An 18,412-nucleotide genomic window follows, 5' to 3' on the forward strand; every position below is an offset into this window, starting at 1 on the left:
ACAGGTAGAGGATGAGGTCCAAAAGTAGCGGGGTGGAGAGCCCAGCCAATGGGGTGCTCGGGGTTCCCCAGGCAACGCACAACATCACCCAGGAAGAGGAAGGGAGCCTACCCATAAAGACCTTGAAGGTCAAAGTTCAACTAGATGACAAGGAGCAGGAGGAGAAGGTGACCTCTGACAAGAATGTGAAGTCAGGACATCAGGACAGCTCAGGGACGAGTAGTGACCAAAGAGTGTGTATTATGGACCTGTCCAAAGAGGACCTACTGAAACTGCTAGGGATCATGGAAGCTGAGGTGCAGGTAAGTCTGGCACATAACAATTAATAACAAATTAATTCAATTCATCTAACTTTATTTGTATAGCACATTTCATAGAGCAATGCATTACAAAGTGCTTTACAGGAGAAATAGGTAAAAAAAGAAAGAAAAAAGAGAGAAAAAAGAAAAAAAAGAGAGAAAGAAATTGTACTCCACACAGATTTTCAGTTTAGCACTGGGGTTAATTACATATAATTGTATAATAATAATAATTATTATTATTATTATTATTATTATGTTGTTATGTAGAGTCCCTGTGAATTTGAAATATTGCCTATGTTTTGGTTGGGTTGCTATTTAAGATTTATTAACAATAAGCAGGCTTCTCTGCACTACAGCTCTATCTAGTGGTGCATGTAGGTAAAAGCACACACACATAATTTCCTACTGATCATAAGTGTGTGTGTGTGTGTGTGTGTGTGTGTGTGTGTGTGTGTGTGTGTGTGTGTGTGTGTGTGTGTGTGTGTGTGTGTGTGTGCGCGTGCGTGCGTGCATGCGTGTGCGTGACTGACCACAGGCGAGGGAGGATGTCATCCGCATGCTGAAGTCAGGGCAGACACAACCTGAAGTTCTCCAGTCCCACTATGGTTCTGCAGTCCCCACCCCTGCTCTCCAAGCCCTACAGAGAGACCGTCTTTTCACCACACAAACACACAATGACAATGTCTACCAGAGGCCTATGGCTGAGGTGAGTCACGTACTGTGTACTGTGTAAGAATGTACATAAGCAGTCTAATATCAACGTTATGTATCAATGTATCCATCAGTATCCATACATGAACTTTAAACATGAGCCATGGTATTTAAATGTAACTTTTAGCTTTTTTAAAACTATACTAGTGAAAATTCATTGAAATATTGATGGATAGTATTTATAGTCTTTTTTCAGACATAAGTATGATAATTCATGTCTTGTTTGGTAACAATTGTCCATAGACTGCTCTCTGGGTAAGGAAACAAGACAGTTCATATAGCCTTTATTTTACATGCATTGTGTGTCTCTCTCTCTCTGTCTCTCTCTCTCTCTCTCTCTCTCTCTCAGCTGGACCGTCTTCAGCAGAAGCACAAGGACACATACCGGCGCATGTTAGAGCAGCTGCTATTGGCCGAGAAGTGCCACCGCCGCACCGTGCAAGAGCTGGACGGCGAGAAACACAAACACGCTGACTACATGAACAAGAGCGACGACTTCACCAACCTCCTGGAGCAGGAGAGAGAGAGGTGAGAGTTGAGAGGACGACAGAAGATGCAAATTTGCCTTCTGGCTAAATGTGTCGCATTAACAAAAATCTTGATCAATGTGCACTCTCCCTGTTAGAATGAAAAAATGGGTAGAGAGGGAGAGAAGGATGAAAGTGAGGAGAGAGAGAGAGAGAGAGAGAGAGAGAGAGAGAGAGAGAGAGAGAGAGAGAGAGAGAGAGAGAGAGAGAGAGAGAGAGAGAGAGAGAGAGAGAGAGAGAGAGAGAGAGAGAGAGAGATACAAACACTAACCCTCGGCCAACATCAAAACGGGGGAGGATCACATTGAATGTGTGTAGGGGCACTGAGAGAGGAGAGACCATCAAAGAGATCAAACATGGATGACAGAGAGAGAGAGAGGTCCCAGTCTACCCCACTCTACTCTACTACTCACACAGGGATGAATGAGGTCAGCTGACGAGTGTGCTGGCGTAACCCCGCCGTGCCCTCCAAACAAAGCTCCACAGTCATCCAACACTCTGACCTTTGTTGACCCAGCCAACCATTGATACTACACCTCCTCCAGTATCAGGGGAGGCCGGTGGTGGTACATAGTAACGCGTGTAATGGTATCCACCAACCTTCATTGTAAACTTCATGTGCTTATATTTGTAGTATAAAGGGCCATTGCACATGTTTACCATTCCTCTTTCATGTGCTGAGGGGTGACGGTGCAGCAGTAGGGCACAACACATGCATTTTGTTCAAGCTGAGTATGTTTGTGTGTGTGTTTGTGCATGTGTGCGTGTGCAGGCACCAGTTTGTGTGTATGTTACCCACACCCAGTCATCTGTAGGCCAGAGGCCAGAGTGGAGTCCCAGCTGGGTTTCATAAGCCATAAAACTTCAAACAACCCTACCCAGACAGGCTCAATGTACTCCCACTCCTCCAGAGCCCTTTCCCTTCACTTTTTATTGGACAACTCAGGAGACAGACCATGAAGGCTAAATCACTGTCAGAGGAGCTGTCATGAGATATGGACAGTGGGAGAGGGAAGGAGGGAGGGAGGGTGAGAGGTAGGCAGGGAGGGGGATATACTGTACATTGGTTGTGTGCTCCTACGGAATGAAGTTGAACTTTGCCCAGTAGAGTTTGTTTGACTGATATGTCACTGAAGTTGACCCCAAACCTGTCTAACCTTGGGGGCAGGTTTCACACTTGGTGGGGTGTGCCCGTGGGAGAGAGATAACTGCCAGCGTGATCTCTCTTTAATTAATTTTCAGACATGTCAGAGAAATGTTGCACACATTAACTAGGGAACTAGGCAAGAGTGAGGGTTCAGGCAAACTACTACCACACACTAGACCACTATGTAGATACTACCACACACTAGACCACTATGTAGATACTACCACACACTAGACCACTATGTAGATGTAGCAGAGGTGATTTGGAATCATGTTCTTGTGATGAGGTAGCTGTTCCTGATACATATAATAAGCTCATGTGTCGCCCATCCGACCGTGAGGACGTGTGTTTGATATAATTATTCATTCTGTTCCATGCATTACAATGAGCCCATCCTCCAATGTTTCTACCTCCACCAACCTCCCTTGATAGTTTTATTTTTTATTTTATTTTACCTTTATTTTACCAGGCGAGACAATTAAGAACAAAATTCTTATTTACAATGCCGGCCTGCAAGACCACTGATGGTGCTACCATAGGGTGCCAAAGGTGCTCCTTTGCCAGGGTTTTTCCAGTGCAGTGCCCTGGTTGGCCAGTGTTCAGACTGCCCTCTACAACCCCTCTCTGTGCACCAACGGGGGTGTGTTCTATGAACTGTCCTGCTCTCTCAGCACCATCTGAGCCCACAATAAATCGCACAAGAGGCACAAAAAAGCCAGAATCAGTCAGGTTCACACATACACAAATACACACACATGCGCGCGCCCGTGTGCACACACACTCACACACACATGCATGAAGACACATACGCATGCATCAAGACACCCACACACAGACACACACAAACACACACACACGCACACACACAAAGACACACACACATGAAGGCACAAACACTTATGCACTTATACGCACACACAACACAAACAAGTATATACGTACATACAGTACATACAGTGTATACAAACACACACTCACATACACACACACACACACTCACACACATGCACACACACACACACACACACACACACACACACACACACACACAGACACACATACCATGTACAATTCCCTCTCTGACAAATGAAAACAACATGCATACATGAACATGCATATGCGCAAACACACTCGCATGCAACACACACACAAACACACACACATTCCTGTGCCAGGTACACCACTGTTTTGATGTTTCTGTCTGTCAGTATGTGGTAGGGAACATCTATCAATCCATCAATGTCTCTCCATCTCACACCCATTAATTCAGATAACCTACTGAGTGTGAAAAGTGAAAATTGAAGTTGGGACTAAGAACTACTCATGACTTGGCCAACAGCGTTTTTCACTCACTCAAATGGAGGGAGTAATTTTAATGTCAAGAAGTGAAAATGCTTATGTGGCACAGAAAAGTATGTGTTCAATTAAAGCAACATTCTACTGATTGTCACCACGATTCAACAGCAAGTTATATAGTGGAAGCATGTGCATAAATAAGTGAGAAAATAGCCTTTTATCAGACCAGAAAATAATAGTCGGAATGATGAACTTCCCTATAGTGTGTTGCGCCCCCCAGCAGCAATGGTTAAGATACGTGTTAGTAAACACAAGTGAAAGATGTATGCGATAGTGTGGTGCTTATGGAAGTTTAAACTATTAGACTAAAAGCATTATTTATATTTGGCATTACGCTGTATGGAAAAAAAGAAAAGAAAGACAGAAGCTTTTGCTTTTATGGGATAGTGAGAGTGAAGAGGGTGTGTTAGAAGGACAATGGGCCAAATTCAAACTGAAAAAAAATTGTGCACTGAAGGCCATAGCACTTGACCACTGGATCACCCCAGTCCACAGTTGTTCAATGCTTTTAAACCTTTGCCTTGCTTCTAGCTTCATCTAACGGCACACAAATTATATGAACTCTATAGACTGTCCTGTAGCGTTTGTTTTTTCTATCCTCAAGAGCAACGATTACAGTACAGCAGTTTGTTTTGACAGGCATTGACTCGTCATGTCAGCTTCAATCCACAGCCTCTTGACACATACGATCTGCGGCGCCTCCAACTAAATTCCTCAGAAAACACTCAATGAGTGAAATGTTATTCCATGATGAAAATATTTTTCAGGGACACACTGTTGATTGCACCTGAACATGTGCTCAACAAACAAAGTTCAGTGCTTAGGACACTAAAAAGAAAAAATACACCTATCCCCAAAGGCTAACTTACAAAGTCCACTCACCAGTCTATGGTTTGTAATTCAGCAAAGCCTTGAAGGTCAGGTGTGACTCCACATCTGACCTTCAGCTCGCTCTGGACACCAAATAACGGCGACATCATGCCTCTGACCTTTGCGTGAGGGTAATTTTAGAGTGCTGATTACTAGGGAGACTAAATGAGGTATAAGTATGAAGATCAAGTGCAACATTCTAAGCTGATGATACTCTGCACAGTACCCAGCGATGGTAATACGACTTGGCACTGGAACTTGGCAATGGGATTTGAATAATTATCACCCCTCAGTATTACACTTAGGATCTGCACTTAAAACCTGGAATGAAACACTTCCTAGGTTTTGAGGGAGACATTGGAGCAGCATGTTTTTTTAAAAGGGATACCAAAATTACACCCAAATTACAAAATATAGAGGTTCCTGTGTTTGACTGTATACTTAACGGTACTAATGCACGGTATGTGTTTTCTGGTCCATACTGTTACTATCACTCTGCACCTCATAAAACCATTGTTAGAATTGCTGTCTCCCGCTTCACCTCCAGGGAGTGTGCTACTAGCTCATCCCTATCTGTTTTCCCCATTAAACCTGTTTTACACAGGTCCACACTGCTCCACTTTTCCCATGGTAAAACTACAGTAGACAAACTCACTGGCCCCGATCTTGTAGTACCACTGGGCATATAGCTTCTTGTCTGAGTATGTAATTTCCTGTCTGAGAGAAGAACAAGGAGAAAAATAGCTTCTTTGCATTGTTTTCCCCAAACAGAATTTAACTCATTTCAATCTAGCACTGATTCTATGGAAAGCACTGTTTTTGTAGCATCCAATGGGACTTTGAAAGAGCACACATGAGTAATTGATTAAATGGATAAAAGGTATACAGTATAATATAACTTTTGCACAAACGAACAAAAAAGGCTATTGTGAAAACCATATGCCCCCTGTCATTGTGTTAGTGAAAACATGAAGAAAAAAAAAAGGGTAACAAATTGAGGGGGAGTGAGTAGAGAACACCCTCCCCTGGCCAGGGTCCCACCCTCCTTCAGAGTCCAAACTAGAGCTGCACACACATCTCATGCCATATATGGGCGATGTAGCATCATCAACTAGAGGTGCAGTGCTCCACAGTATTTATTCACCTTTCATTGTCCTGATGACATGTTTGGAATGTGATGGTAGAATCCCAGTGGCGAAGGGGCTTCCATACCAACTCTGATACTGTATCTTCAGTGGATCCTTTACAAAAGCAAAAATGACTAGCACATCCAGAATAGTGGGTAAGTTTTGAATGGCTCCACAGTTGTGTACTGAGTATTGAGTATTGAGAGTTGCTGAGTATGTGCTGAGATTGAAAAAAAAAAAGTTTTCTCCTATTTGAACTATTTCTTTAAAATGTGCAATTCAAAAATGTGCATGTAACTTGTTGGAAGTTCTGAATTCTGATGTGTACATGAACAGCATAGAAAGAAGCAGAAAGAAATAGAGACCGATTGGTGGGGGCTCAAACAAACTTTCACTTACATTTTGTAGTCTCTCTCTCGATGCCAGGAGCAAGAATGGAAAACAATGAACATTCTGCAGTTTTTCATATTTCACAGTAGATCTTTGCTAATCCTAGTTTGGGAGGCATGGCTAGCTCAGACAGGTAAAGTTGAGTGTCTGCCGTGACCTTTCCTTGTTTCTTGTGACACTGAATCAACAGTTTCTCATTTATCCTGCCACATCTTGACATCCACCATTCTGTCATAAAGGTTGATTTGGGATACTGTATCTGACCCAAATACAGTGACCATCAGATCAATGGGACAGGGTCATTGCAACATTATTTCCGATGTATATAGTAAATAAATTGCCAGAAAACTTTTCTAAACATTCATAATTTAAATCGCTCTCATATTGCCACATGTCATATGGTATATTTAGTCACAAACAATACTCAGGATAAAATGATGTTAAAATAATGAATAAATGAATAAATAATGAGGAAAAAATAAATGATTTAATGTATGAAATATCACACTATACAAATATTACCCTGTAACCTCAAAAGTATAACATAAAATATATAGCATTTCACACAAGTTCTGAATTGTCCTGTCTTTTGTTTTTGTCTCTTTCTTTCTCTTTTTCATCAGATTGAAGAGGTTGCTGGAGACTGAAAAAGCCTACCAGGTGCGGAAGGAGAAGGCGCATGGAAAACGACTACAAAAGGTGCAGGAGGAGCTGGTCAAGCTGAAGTCCTTTGCCCTCATGCTGGTAGATGAGCGTCAAATACACCTGGAGCAGATGGACCAGCAGAGTCAGCGGGCCCAGGAGCTCAGCCAGCAGCTGCAGGAGAGGGAGCAGGCACTGAGCCAGGCCAGCGGAAGAACCCAGGAGGACAGCCAGAAGGCACTGATCCTGGAGACCGACCTGAAGGAGAAGTCGGCCAAATTCACCCAGGAACACGAAGAGATGACCGCTAAGCTGGCAGGCCAGGAATCTCAGAACAAGCAGCTGGATGCGAAATTGTGTGGACTTGTTCACAAGGTGGAGGAGCTGGAGGAGAACAATGGAGCCCTGCAGAGGTCCGAGGAGGAGCTGCAGGAGCTGAGGGAGAAGATCGGCAATGGGGAGTGTGCAAACTCCAACATACTCACAGAGCTGGAGAACCTCCGAAAAAGGATTTTGGAAATGGAGGGAAAGGACGAGGACGTCACCAAGACAGAGGCCCAGTGTAGGGAGCTGCGGAAGAGGCTGCAGGAGGAGGAGAGTAGAGGCAATGAGCTGAAGCTGCAGGTGGAGAAGCTCCAGAGTAGCATGATGGAACTAGAGAGGCTAGAGGGGTCTTTCAACATTAGCAAGACTGAGTACACCCAGTCACACTCCGCTTTGGAGAGAGAGAGGGGTTTGTCCAAAGAGCTTAGCGACGAGTTGGTAGCCGTTAAGATACGTATGAAAGAGCTAGAGTCATCAGAACTGAAGCTTGAAAAAGCTGAGTTGGGACTTAAAGATGACCTGACTAAACTGAAATCATTAACTGTGGTAATGGTAGATGAGAGAAAGAGCATGATGGAGAGAATGAAGTTAGAGGAGAGAAAGAGGGAGGATTTGAGTAAGATGTTTAAAGCAGAGCAAGGCAAAGTTATGGAGGTGACTGAGAGATTGACAGAGGAGAGCAAAAGGCTCCTAAAGTTGAAATCAGAGATGGAGGTCAATGTAGGGACTCTGAGCAGAGAGAAGGGAGAGCTGAGCACAAAGCTGACTTATGAAATGGAAAAAAGTAAGGATCTGAACTCCAAGGTGAACCAGATGAAGAAGAGGATGGATGGACTGGAAGAGACAGAAAATGTATCTTTGGGGAACATCACAGAGACGGAATTGGGAAGAACATCAGACATAGGAGGGAAAGACGACAACCGAGTGAAGGAGTTAACGTTCGAAATTGAGCGGTTGAAGAACCGTCTCATGCAGCTGGAGGTCGTTGAGAGGGATTTGATAAAGACCGAAGATCAGTATGATCTGCTGGAGAAAAAGTTCATGACAGAACAAGACAAGGCCAACATTCTCTTCCTGCAGGTGGAGGAGATGAGGAGTCAGATAGCTCGGAACAAAGCAATTGAGAAAGGCGAGACAGAGAGCCAGGAGATAGATCTTAGACAGCGTTGCAAAATGGAGATGGCCAAAACCAGAGACCTGCAAGCTGATGTCGTAGCCCTCAAAGAGAAGATCCATGAGTTGATGCACAAAGAAGACCAGCTCTCTCAGCTCCAGGTGGACTACTCGGTCCTCCAGCAGAGGTTCCTGGAGGAAGAGGAGAAGAAGAAGAACATGAGCATGGAGGTCCTCAATCTCACCAAAGAACTTGAGGTGACCAAGCGCCACAGCCGTGCTCTACGACCCAGCCTGAATGGCAGGAGGATGGTGGATGTCGCCATGGCATCAACCGCAGTGCAGACTGATGCACTGGCCAATGAGATGGCAGAGGAGGACACACCAGCTGTGTTTATCAGGAAGTCAGTCCAGGAGGAGAATCATATCATGAGCAACCTCCGACAGAAAGGTCTCAAGAAGTCTATGGACAAGACAGGTGTTCCTGAACAATTTCCACCTTCTACCACCGAGCTAGGCATGAAGAAATCCTGGATTCCCTGGATGCGGAAAAAAGAAAACGGTACTCATGGGAGTGGTCTGGAAAAGTCTGTGCACATCAGTGGGGAGTCAGTGCATTCTGAGCTGACCATGTCTCCGAAGCAAGGGCAGCCCTTGCACATCCGAGTGACACCTGATCTTCAGAATAGCACGGCCACCTTGGAGATCAGCAGCCCCACAGCTGAGGACTTCTACTCCAGCTCCAGCCTCAGTCTCAGCCCCACCCCGGGCCACCAGAAACCCAGGATTACCATAATTCCTACCCACACCACTGCCGCCCAAAAGAGCAGATCCAATGCTGGTCCAGGAGGGCCAGGGAGGACCAAGTCCCCAGTCACCATCACCACCATCTCTAGGGCCAAGTCCCCAGAGAGTAACAGGACCTCCTGCATCTCCTCTTCCTCCTCCTCCTCTTCCTCCACTTCAGGCAGGCCAATATCACCTATTTCCATCATGACAGTCAGCACCTCCACGTCCGCCTCTCCAGAGCCCTATGAGATGACAATGGGCCGGGCGGTGTTCAAGGTAACCCCAGAGAAACAGATGGTTCCCACTCCCATCAGGAAGTACAACTCCAATGCTAACATTATCACCACCTCTGAGGACAACAGGATCCACATTCATCTGGGTTCTCACTTCAAGAGTTCTTCCTCGGAGAGCAGCATCAACAACAACATCCCCAAAGTGATGGTCAGGCCAGTAGCTGCGATTACGGGGAACAAGGAGATGACCCTATCCACCGGCACTGTGCTGCGCTCCCCTCGTCATAGCTCCACAGCCGTCAGAACCACGCAGAGTAAAGTGATGAGCAGCATCACTATCACTCCCGTCACATCCACTCCTGCCAGACCAACACAAGCTATGGTGAGTTTCCGCTATACATAAATGTCCAAATGACGTCATACCTTTGTTCATGAAACGCTTTGGTCTGTCAGTTTTATTAACCATATGAACACAAATATCATGAAAATATTAAAATTATGGGGCAAAGACTTATTCTATGGAATAACTACTTTTATTTTATTTTTTAATTATTCAAATTGTATTAGTTTCCATAATACAAGTACATACCAAATAACACTAAACAAAAATCTAAGAATACAAAAAATATAAATGAGTCATACAGGTACGATGGTACAAACACATAGGTAGCCACATTGTGGAATATACAGTCAGTTTCACAAGTCAGTGACGGACCAAACCTATTCGCCCCCGTCCAAATAAGCATGATATCGCTCCCACTTCTGGAGATAGATTTCCACCTTATGCAATAACCTGAATGATAGATTTTCTCATTTACCCAACTGGATGTACCACAGAGATGCTGTCTGCGCAGAGGAATCTTTCTAATTCATAACAATGAATTTTCTTCCCAGCATGAGGGCAGTTTGTACCCACTCTGCATTAGGGAGCGTCTACTCATCTAATACCGCGGGGTCTCCCAAAATGTACAAGCTTGGAATGAAGGGGACGTCTTGACCAATAATTGTTTGAATGTAGTCATGGATAGATTGCCAGAACTCCTGTACCGCTGGGCAGCCCCATACCATATTAACCAGAACACCCTCATTTTCATAGCACCTCCAACACCCGGCATCATCCCGCAGCCCTACTCTGTGCAACCTTGACAGGGTCCAATATACTTTGTTCAATATTTAAAATTGAATTAGTCTCGTTTTCAATTCTCTCACTCTACATTTTCCTTTGGAATTCCTAATAATTAAGTTCCATCCCACCTCCGTGAAACTGACATTGAGATCAGCTTCCCATGTAAGTCTGAGGGAAGACGTGTCCCCGCCAGTGGCTCAAGAGCAAGCACAAAAATGATTGGGGAGAGCGGACAGCCCTGTCTTGTGCGAGATCTTGAGATGACCCCATTAGTGAGAACAGATGCTTTAGGTCGGGTGTATATGAGCTTAATCCAGTCAAACATATATGGCATATAGTTGGCATATAGTAACTATAGTATATACAGTAACTGGCATATAGTTTTTACATTTCTAATTCTAATTTCTTGCTTCTTACTTTTCAGTTGATAAACAACTACTTTTCTTACTGTTACATAACACACTAATGTGTGACTGAGTGGGGTTTCACAAGGGGCATAATGAGGTCTTTGTAAGGCAGATGGATAGCGTGACAGAAACAGTATTATGAACAGACCTCCAGACAACAGGGCTGTAATGACGTGACAATCTGCCACCATGTTACAATAACTCAGTCACTTATAGCTGCTGGCCTGCTGCACACTGTTTACATTCACACACAGCCACACATTGCACAACCCCCCCACCCCCCGGACACTAAACAGCCCTACACCCTACACTGGTACAGTACACTGAATCATAACCAAATATAACCCACAAAAAAACACTCCCCCATTGAATTTGTCTTGAATCTGACTAAATATTTACAACTTTCCTCAAACGTATCATACCATAAATGTTTTCTCTCCTCTTCCTCAACTCCTTTTCTTTCCGTCTCTTATTCTGTCGTCATACAGCCTGGGCATGAGGCTCACCAGCCCCGGGCAGGGCTCACCCGCATTCCCATGTCCAAGAGCCTAAAGTCGGGGAAAACCATGCTAGGAGTACTGGGGATCACTGGAGGAGTGAGGGTGGAGTCACGAGCAGAGAGTCAGTCCATGAGAATAGAGCTGAAGAAGTCCACAGTCAACAGCACTGCCTTTCAAAATGGAGGAAAAGACTGATGGACCCAGAGTAACTGACATGGGACTTGTCAAACAGGCTGCCATCAATATTAGTGTTTTCACAGGTCTGAGGTGCTCAGTATTAGTGCCAATGAAGTGCCCTGAGAGAGATGGACAGATCCAGACAATGGACAGCCGTTTGGCTTGTTGTTTGAGTTGTTCACTATGTTCAAATTTCCAATTAAACACAAAATACTTCTATACATACTTAATATTATACAGTGACATATACTTGTTGTATATACTTGAAATACTACTTGAAACAGGAATATATTATATATTTTTGGAAAAACAAAGTCTATTATCTTGTAAGTGTTTGTAATATGGATTAAATAAACTAAACTACTATATTAGGTATCCTCAGGTATGTGTATTTGTAAGGGGAACAGTGTGCTTCAACTGCTTCATGTATTAGTTAGTGAGCATTTGTTGAGGCAATTTTGTATTGCATTTAATATAAATGAGGCCACATTGTTTGCTTTGCTGCAATTAGAAATGTATCATTTGTATGTATTTTTAGTTTTTTTTAATGAAATGTAATTAGAAATTAGGACATAGGACCTAATAGTGCATCGAATATTATGACATTACACGTATCAGTGCAAAAATATAGAAATAAGCCAAAATTAACATGAATGCACTTTCTGTTCATGGGTGTGGATTGGAGACCCATTCAATTCACTCAAAGTAATTGGCCAAATAGTCAGTGTTTGTATTGACGTGCTGTGAGTAATAAAAAGATTAATCAACACAGATTACACATATGAAGTAGGGCCAAATTCTCAGTCATCTCTCGATTGTAGAGCACTAACCTGCCTTGCCCTTTCAGCAATTAAACATTGACTCAGTTAACAAGCTGCCTGTGTCTATAATCACCGACCGTGTCATTTTTCAACAAAAGAATAATGTTGTTCCCAATCGAGCAGATGAGTTAAATTTCGTCAATCGACCGAGGTAGGCTCTCAGACCAGTGTCACCAGATGTGATTGATTGTGGCAAAGGGTAACTGAACATAGGCAGTAATGATGCTATATTCAAAACAAATAATTATTTTTCTTTCTGCATACACACCATTATTATCATTATTATTCCAAATTATACCATTTTGATTTATTGTTGCTCTTGTTGTATCACTGTCAATGAACATGTATTGAGAGGATGCTGACATTCATGACATGAGGAATAATTTATAGTTTTTTATTTCTTTCTAATGTAGCAAATGATGGGGAACAGTGGTTAGTGAAAGAAATAAGAATTGTCTTAAATAAATAAATACATTTCCATCATTGAAAACTAAATTTCTCACTCAAATAGGAACAGGCCAGTAATAGCATTGAAGGTGCAACCTCTGTCCTCCCAGTTTCTTCTTGTGTTGGTGGATAACCAACCATGTGAGAAAGGGGCGTGCTTTTCAATCATGATGACGTCACATACTACGTCCTACCACACCATCGCATGCATTGGCTTAGAAACTTCCTGTTTCTCTACAGTTCCGTCTGTCATTATTAGCTGCCTACTTTCGGACTGAAGTGAGGTCTTCTCTGAAGCATATCAGCAATGTATGTATAGAAAAGTATATGTGTTACTACTTAACACCATTAATAACACGTCAGTAGTCTGTTAGCGTATCTGTACGCTTTTCTGTGTCTACAGTTTGAAGCGATACAGTGCCAGCTGTCGCTGTTTACAGTGGGGATTCTTTCCCTCTCTGACGACCGTGTCAGCCATGATGGCGTCTGGCTACACCGCTAAGGAGGAGGACGGACACCCTGGTGCTGCTGCTGGCCATGTTGCTGCTGCGGGAACTGTTAAAAGCAAAAAGCCGGACAACACAGCGTTCAAACAACAGAGATTGCCCGCTTGGCAACCGATTTTGACAGCAGGTACTGTTCTGCCGGCTTTCTTCGTGATCGGACTCATCTTCATTCCCATCGGAATTGGTCTCTTCGTGACATCAAACAACATCAGAGAATTTGAGGTGTGCTCGCTAGCTACCTTGATGTAGCGCCTTTTTACAGCATTGTATTTACTGTATGAGGATGTATGCGAAGTTCAACTGTACTACCTACTATCTAAACCGTGTGTATTTCCGGATTGTATTCCTCTCTGCATTGGTGTCAGGACTCAGGTGTCTAGTTAACTAGTTTATCAATTCATCTATCTCATTTACAGATCGATTACACTGGTGTTGACGGGAAAGATCCTTGCTTCAACTGCTCTCAGAGCTTTATTTGGAATAGTTCACAGCCGTGCAGATGTACTGTTCCCTTCACCCTGGAACAACCATTCGAGGTTTGTAGAAACGTGTATGATGTAGCTACCTAACTTGTTTATAAGTCTACCAGTCATAGCCAGTATGACTCCATGGTCTTCAATTGCATGATCACTTTTGCAGATTTACACACACACCCTACGCAATAGATACTGGAGTTGGAGGCATATCTTCACAGACTGACACATTTATGTCATTGTCATTTTTAGCTTTTGTCCAAAGCGACTTAAGTAAGTGAATCATCCATCCACCAGTCCTAGCAGGAAAAAGTAATCTATGCTCAGGATGTGTTAGAAGAAGGGAGATGTTTTTGTTGTTAGTTTTTTTTACACTGGGGAAACAATACTGTTGGGTAGTAGATGTCTTAGGAGAGACAGTTCAAGTGTAGCCTGAAGAGATGGGTCTTCAGTCTACGGCGGAAGATAGGGAGTATTTCTGCAGTCCTGACAGCCGTGGGAAACTTGTTCCACCAGTGGGGAGCCAGTATAGTGAAGAGACGTGACCGGGCGCGACTGCCGCATGTAGAGGTGGTGGAGCCAGTCGACCAGCAGAGGTGGAAGAGAGGAGTGAACAGTCTGATGTTTGGGGGGGGACCATTGCTTGCAGGTAGGCAGGGGCTGTTCACTTTGCCACCTGGTAGGTGAGCACCAGGGTCTTGAATCTGATATGAACTGCTATTCGGAGCCAGTGAACTGTGCGAAGGAGGCGGGTAACATGAGAGAATTTGGGGAGGTTGAACATTAGACGGGCAGCAGCATTCTGGATGAGCTGCAGAGGTCTGATGGCAGAGGCGGGGAGCCCGGCCAGGAATGCGTCTCAGTAGTCAAGGCGGGAGATGACCAGTGACTGGACAAAGAGTTGAGCTGCTTCTCTGGTGAGGAATGGACGTGTCCTTCTGATGTAGAGGAAGAATCTGCAGGAGCGTGCTGTCGCTGTGATGTTCGCCACACAGGATAAGTGGTTGTCGAGGATCACTCCAAGGTTCTTGGTTTTCTGGGAGGAGGTTACTGTGATGAAGAACTCCACATAGTGTCCATTATGGTGCAGCAACATGTAGGCTACTCTTGACTTCCTGTATTTATAGACACACTTACTGTACGGCTTCGCTCTGCTCTCAGTATTGAGTATTGCTATTTTTAAACATTGCCTTGAATGCCATTAAGGTATTAGTCCCATAAGTAGCTTTCTCAGAGGTATGTTATTGATTTAATTCAAGAAATTCCAGTATTACACTCAACCCTTCCCTTTCAGCTCAGGTTCTTCCTGTAACACTCTCTAGACTGATTGGTATACAACACGTCTTTGGCATTGTCTGTTCATTAGAGGAACAATTGATTCAGTCATCCCTCTGCTGTTTCCTCTCCTCTCCTGTAGAGCAATGTCTTCATGTACTATGGATTGTCCAACTTCTATCAGAATCACAGACGGTATGTGAAGTCCAGGGATGACAGTCAGTTGAACGGTGACAAGAGCTCTTTAAAGGTATGTGACTCCAACACACTTGTACAACAGAGAGATGGACCTTTCATGCTCTACAGATTGCATGTAAATTGTTTGATCATCCCATGATGTGTATCCTGCCATTGTGCTGAAACGCCTTTGAACTCTGTCCAGAGTCCCAGCAAGGAATGTGAGCCATACCGCACCAGTGATAACAAGCCTATCGCCCCATGTGGTGCTATCGCCAACAGTCTCTTCAATGGTAAGAGTACAATGTATTTTTTTTTCACTTTGAAAATAGTAGTGCAGCAGTCTGAGGAAAATACAATAGCGACACACTGTTGTTCAATTACATCTTAAATCATAATCTTCTGTACATACAACAATAGTTGGACAGAGTTTATAATAGGTAATAGATGTTACAATGTTTTAATTTGGTTTAGTGCTTGAGTACCCATGACTTTTCATCACCAGACACCCTAGAGTTGTTCTATATTGATCCCAATGGCTCCAAAAACGCTATTCCTTTGGTGAAGAAGGGCATCGCATGGTGGACGGACAAGCATGTGAAATTCAGGAACCCTGGCGGAAACGACAACAACCTCACTGCGGTTTTCCAAGGTAGTTTACACAACATGCAAATTACATGACTACCGTGTAATAATCAAGTTATCATCATGACTTGACAGTCTTTTTCCTCCCTTAGGCACAAGCAAACCTGTGAACTGGAGAAAGCCTGTCTATGAGCTGGACCCAACGGACCAGGAGAACAATGGCTTCATCAACGAAGACTTCATCGTGTGGATGCGCACAGCGGCCCTCCCCACCTTCCGCAAGCTCTACCGCATCATCCAGAAGAAGCCCAACAACATGACCCCGACGCTGCCCCGTGGCGAGTACATCCTAGAGGTCACCTACAGTATCCTTTCGATTAAAATCACAGTAGAAGGTTAAGAGAGTACAAGTTTGTTTCCATAGTTTAAAGGGGTTGTTCTGCCTATTCTCATTAGGTGAAAATGCATCTTACCCAGGGTCGTTCTCTTATAGTGAGGCTTGTAGTGACAGCGTCTGCTAATCCAATCTGCTAATCCCTCTACATAGCTACCGACAGCACAGGTCAACAGTTAGCAATAGACCCCAATACTAGTCTCTCCAATAGACTATATTTCAATCAGCCCTAGATTAGCATCATCAGACTGAATTCCATACCCAGAATTTCATCTTTAACAACTGTCCCTCTCTGTACTAGATCTGTGTTTTCTGATCATTTACCATTCACATCCATGATGTTCACAAAAGTCGAGATGCTTCTGGTTTTTCCCTTTAACCATGTGAATTCAGATTACCCTGTGCGCAGCTTCGAGGGACGAAAGCGCATGATCCTGAGCACCATCTCTTGGATGGGAGGCAAGAATCCCTTCCTGGGCATCGCTTACATCACCGTGGGCTCTGTGTGTTTCTTCCTGGGCGTGGTCCTGTTCATCATCCACCACAAATACGGAAACCGTAACAACAGTGCAGACATCGCCAACTGAGAACATCCTGAAATGGATCACCTCCGCCGCTGCATGCGTGGTTGGCCCTTTGGCCCCCAATCTGGGGGGTATTCCATCAACGTCGCTAAAGGAAAATCCAGGCTTATTTGTGATGAGTCTCGCGAAACTTATGAAAATAAGCCTGGATTTCCCTTTAGCGACGTTGATGGAATACCCCCCTGGACTGCTTGCTGATTTTAGCCTTGGATGCACTGGTCTTTGTAAAAGTCTGTCATTATGTGTTTGTCTGTCGTGTTAGCTCACGCGCCTCTCTGGGGAAGGCAGCAGTCAAGTTGTATACTGCAGAGTTGATGCCCTGTAAATTAATGGCACAGGCAAAAGAAAGCTCCAGGAGCTTGGAATTCTATGTGTGTGTTTTCATATGACCTACAATGATGGCTGGAAATGTTATCTGTGGTCCTCAAGTACATAATGTTTTGTTGTTGTTTTTGTATTTATCCATATGTTATTTCAAAAATAGAATATGTATATTATTTGAGCAATTTTTGTTGAGATTATACCAACAATTAAACCTGGCCTTTTATTGCACAGCACTGCCGTTGTGTAAAGATTTAGAGAGTTGTTTGTTGGCATCTTTTCTATTTGATTCATATCAATGAATGCATTTTTATCAGATATGGTTTTATTGGCATCTCCAGCCATGAGGTAGGATTTATTTTATATTACAAGTTGATGGATGTTTGGGTAGGGTCGACCAATGGTACTGGCAACGCATCTACAATGAAAGTTATTTATTTTGACTACTCTGTGTTTTTTACCTGATTATAAAAAACATATTTTCAAATTCTCAATCATATTTTCCATGTCGACCAAATAATATGCACTTTAAAAGTGTGTTTTGTTATGCAGTATTTTGTCCTTTGGTCTTTTTAAACTGATTCCGCCCTTTTTTCTTTAGTAGGCCTGCTATGATAATATTGTGTTCTCTGATGAGGAACTTACAAGGTAAATAAAATGTTGAAACCTGTGAAGTCATTTGTTTCATCATCTTTGCCAATGTTTTCTAAAACGTTTTTGAATTTATTTTATTTACAAAGATAAAGTAGAATAAATATACAGGTCCATATATATTTTGACACTGACATGTTTTATTTTAGCTGTTTACTTAGGGTTTAAGAATTACAGCTCCTTGTAATTGACCTGGAAGTGACCTCAAACACATTCCATGAGTGCTGATCAGATTTCCAGCGGGAATTTACGAACGCAGCCTCAGTCAGCGCGTGACTTCGAGCTCATCTCCAGACGAGGCGGTCAGACTGAACAGGTAAGAGATGAGCTCCAGCTCTCCTCCCACAGGACTCAAGGAAGTACATATCAACCTAGCTAGTTCGTTAGCTAGCTAGCTATTTTGTGGCTGCGTTCTGGTTAGGGTTAAGTCTAAACTT

The 18,412-nt window shown here is 43.4% G+C and overlaps 2 protein-coding genes across 2 annotated transcripts; both read left to right on the forward strand.

Annotated features, from left to right (window-relative positions):
- Positions 1-11: 11 nt before the first annotated feature.
- On the forward strand, positions 12-13,500 carry LOC308175855 (filamin-A-interacting protein 1-like; the record flags this gene model as incomplete). The annotated part of the gene is made up of 5 exons (XM_080550411.1): positions 12-302; positions 838-1,008; positions 1,363-1,541; positions 7,054-9,913; positions 13,376-13,500. The coding sequence occupies 5 exons, from the start codon at positions 12-14 to the stop codon at positions 13,415-13,417; spliced, it is 3,543 nt and encodes a 1,180-aa protein (XP_080406537.1). The 3' UTR covers positions 13,418-13,500.
- Positions 13,318-17,986, forward strand: LOC308175856 (cell cycle control protein 50A-like). The gene is made up of 7 exons (XM_080550412.1): positions 13,318-13,737; positions 13,932-14,051; positions 15,406-15,513; positions 15,646-15,733; positions 15,946-16,092; positions 16,178-16,390; positions 16,813-17,986. Exons 1-7 carry the CDS (start codon positions 13,486-13,488, stop codon positions 17,004-17,006), a joined length of 1,122 nt encoding a protein of 373 aa, XP_080406538.1. The 5' UTR covers positions 13,318-13,485; the 3' UTR covers positions 17,007-17,986.
- Positions 17,987-18,412: the final 426 nt, after the last annotated feature.

This window comes from Nansenia antarctica, assembly GCF_963989245.1.
Source record: "Nansenia antarctica genome assembly, chromosome: 1".
NCBI lineage: Eukaryota > Metazoa > Chordata > Actinopteri > Argentiniformes > Microstomatidae > Nansenia > Nansenia antarctica.

Excerpts from the sequence above, each read along its gene's own strand:
- LOC308175856 (XM_080550412.1), top strand. The coding sequence starts at position 13,486 with ATGATGGCGTCTGGCTACACCGCTAAGGAGGAGGACGGACACCCTGGT. Across the intron at positions 15,734-15,945 it reads CGCCAACAGTCTCTTCAATG|ACACCCTAGAGTTGTTCTAT; the intron begins GTAAGAGTACAA and ends TTTCATCACCAG. Across the intron at positions 16,391-16,812 it reads CATCCTAGAGGTCACCTACA|ATTACCCTGTGCGCAGCTTC; the intron begins GTATCCTTTCGA and ends ATGTGAATTCAG.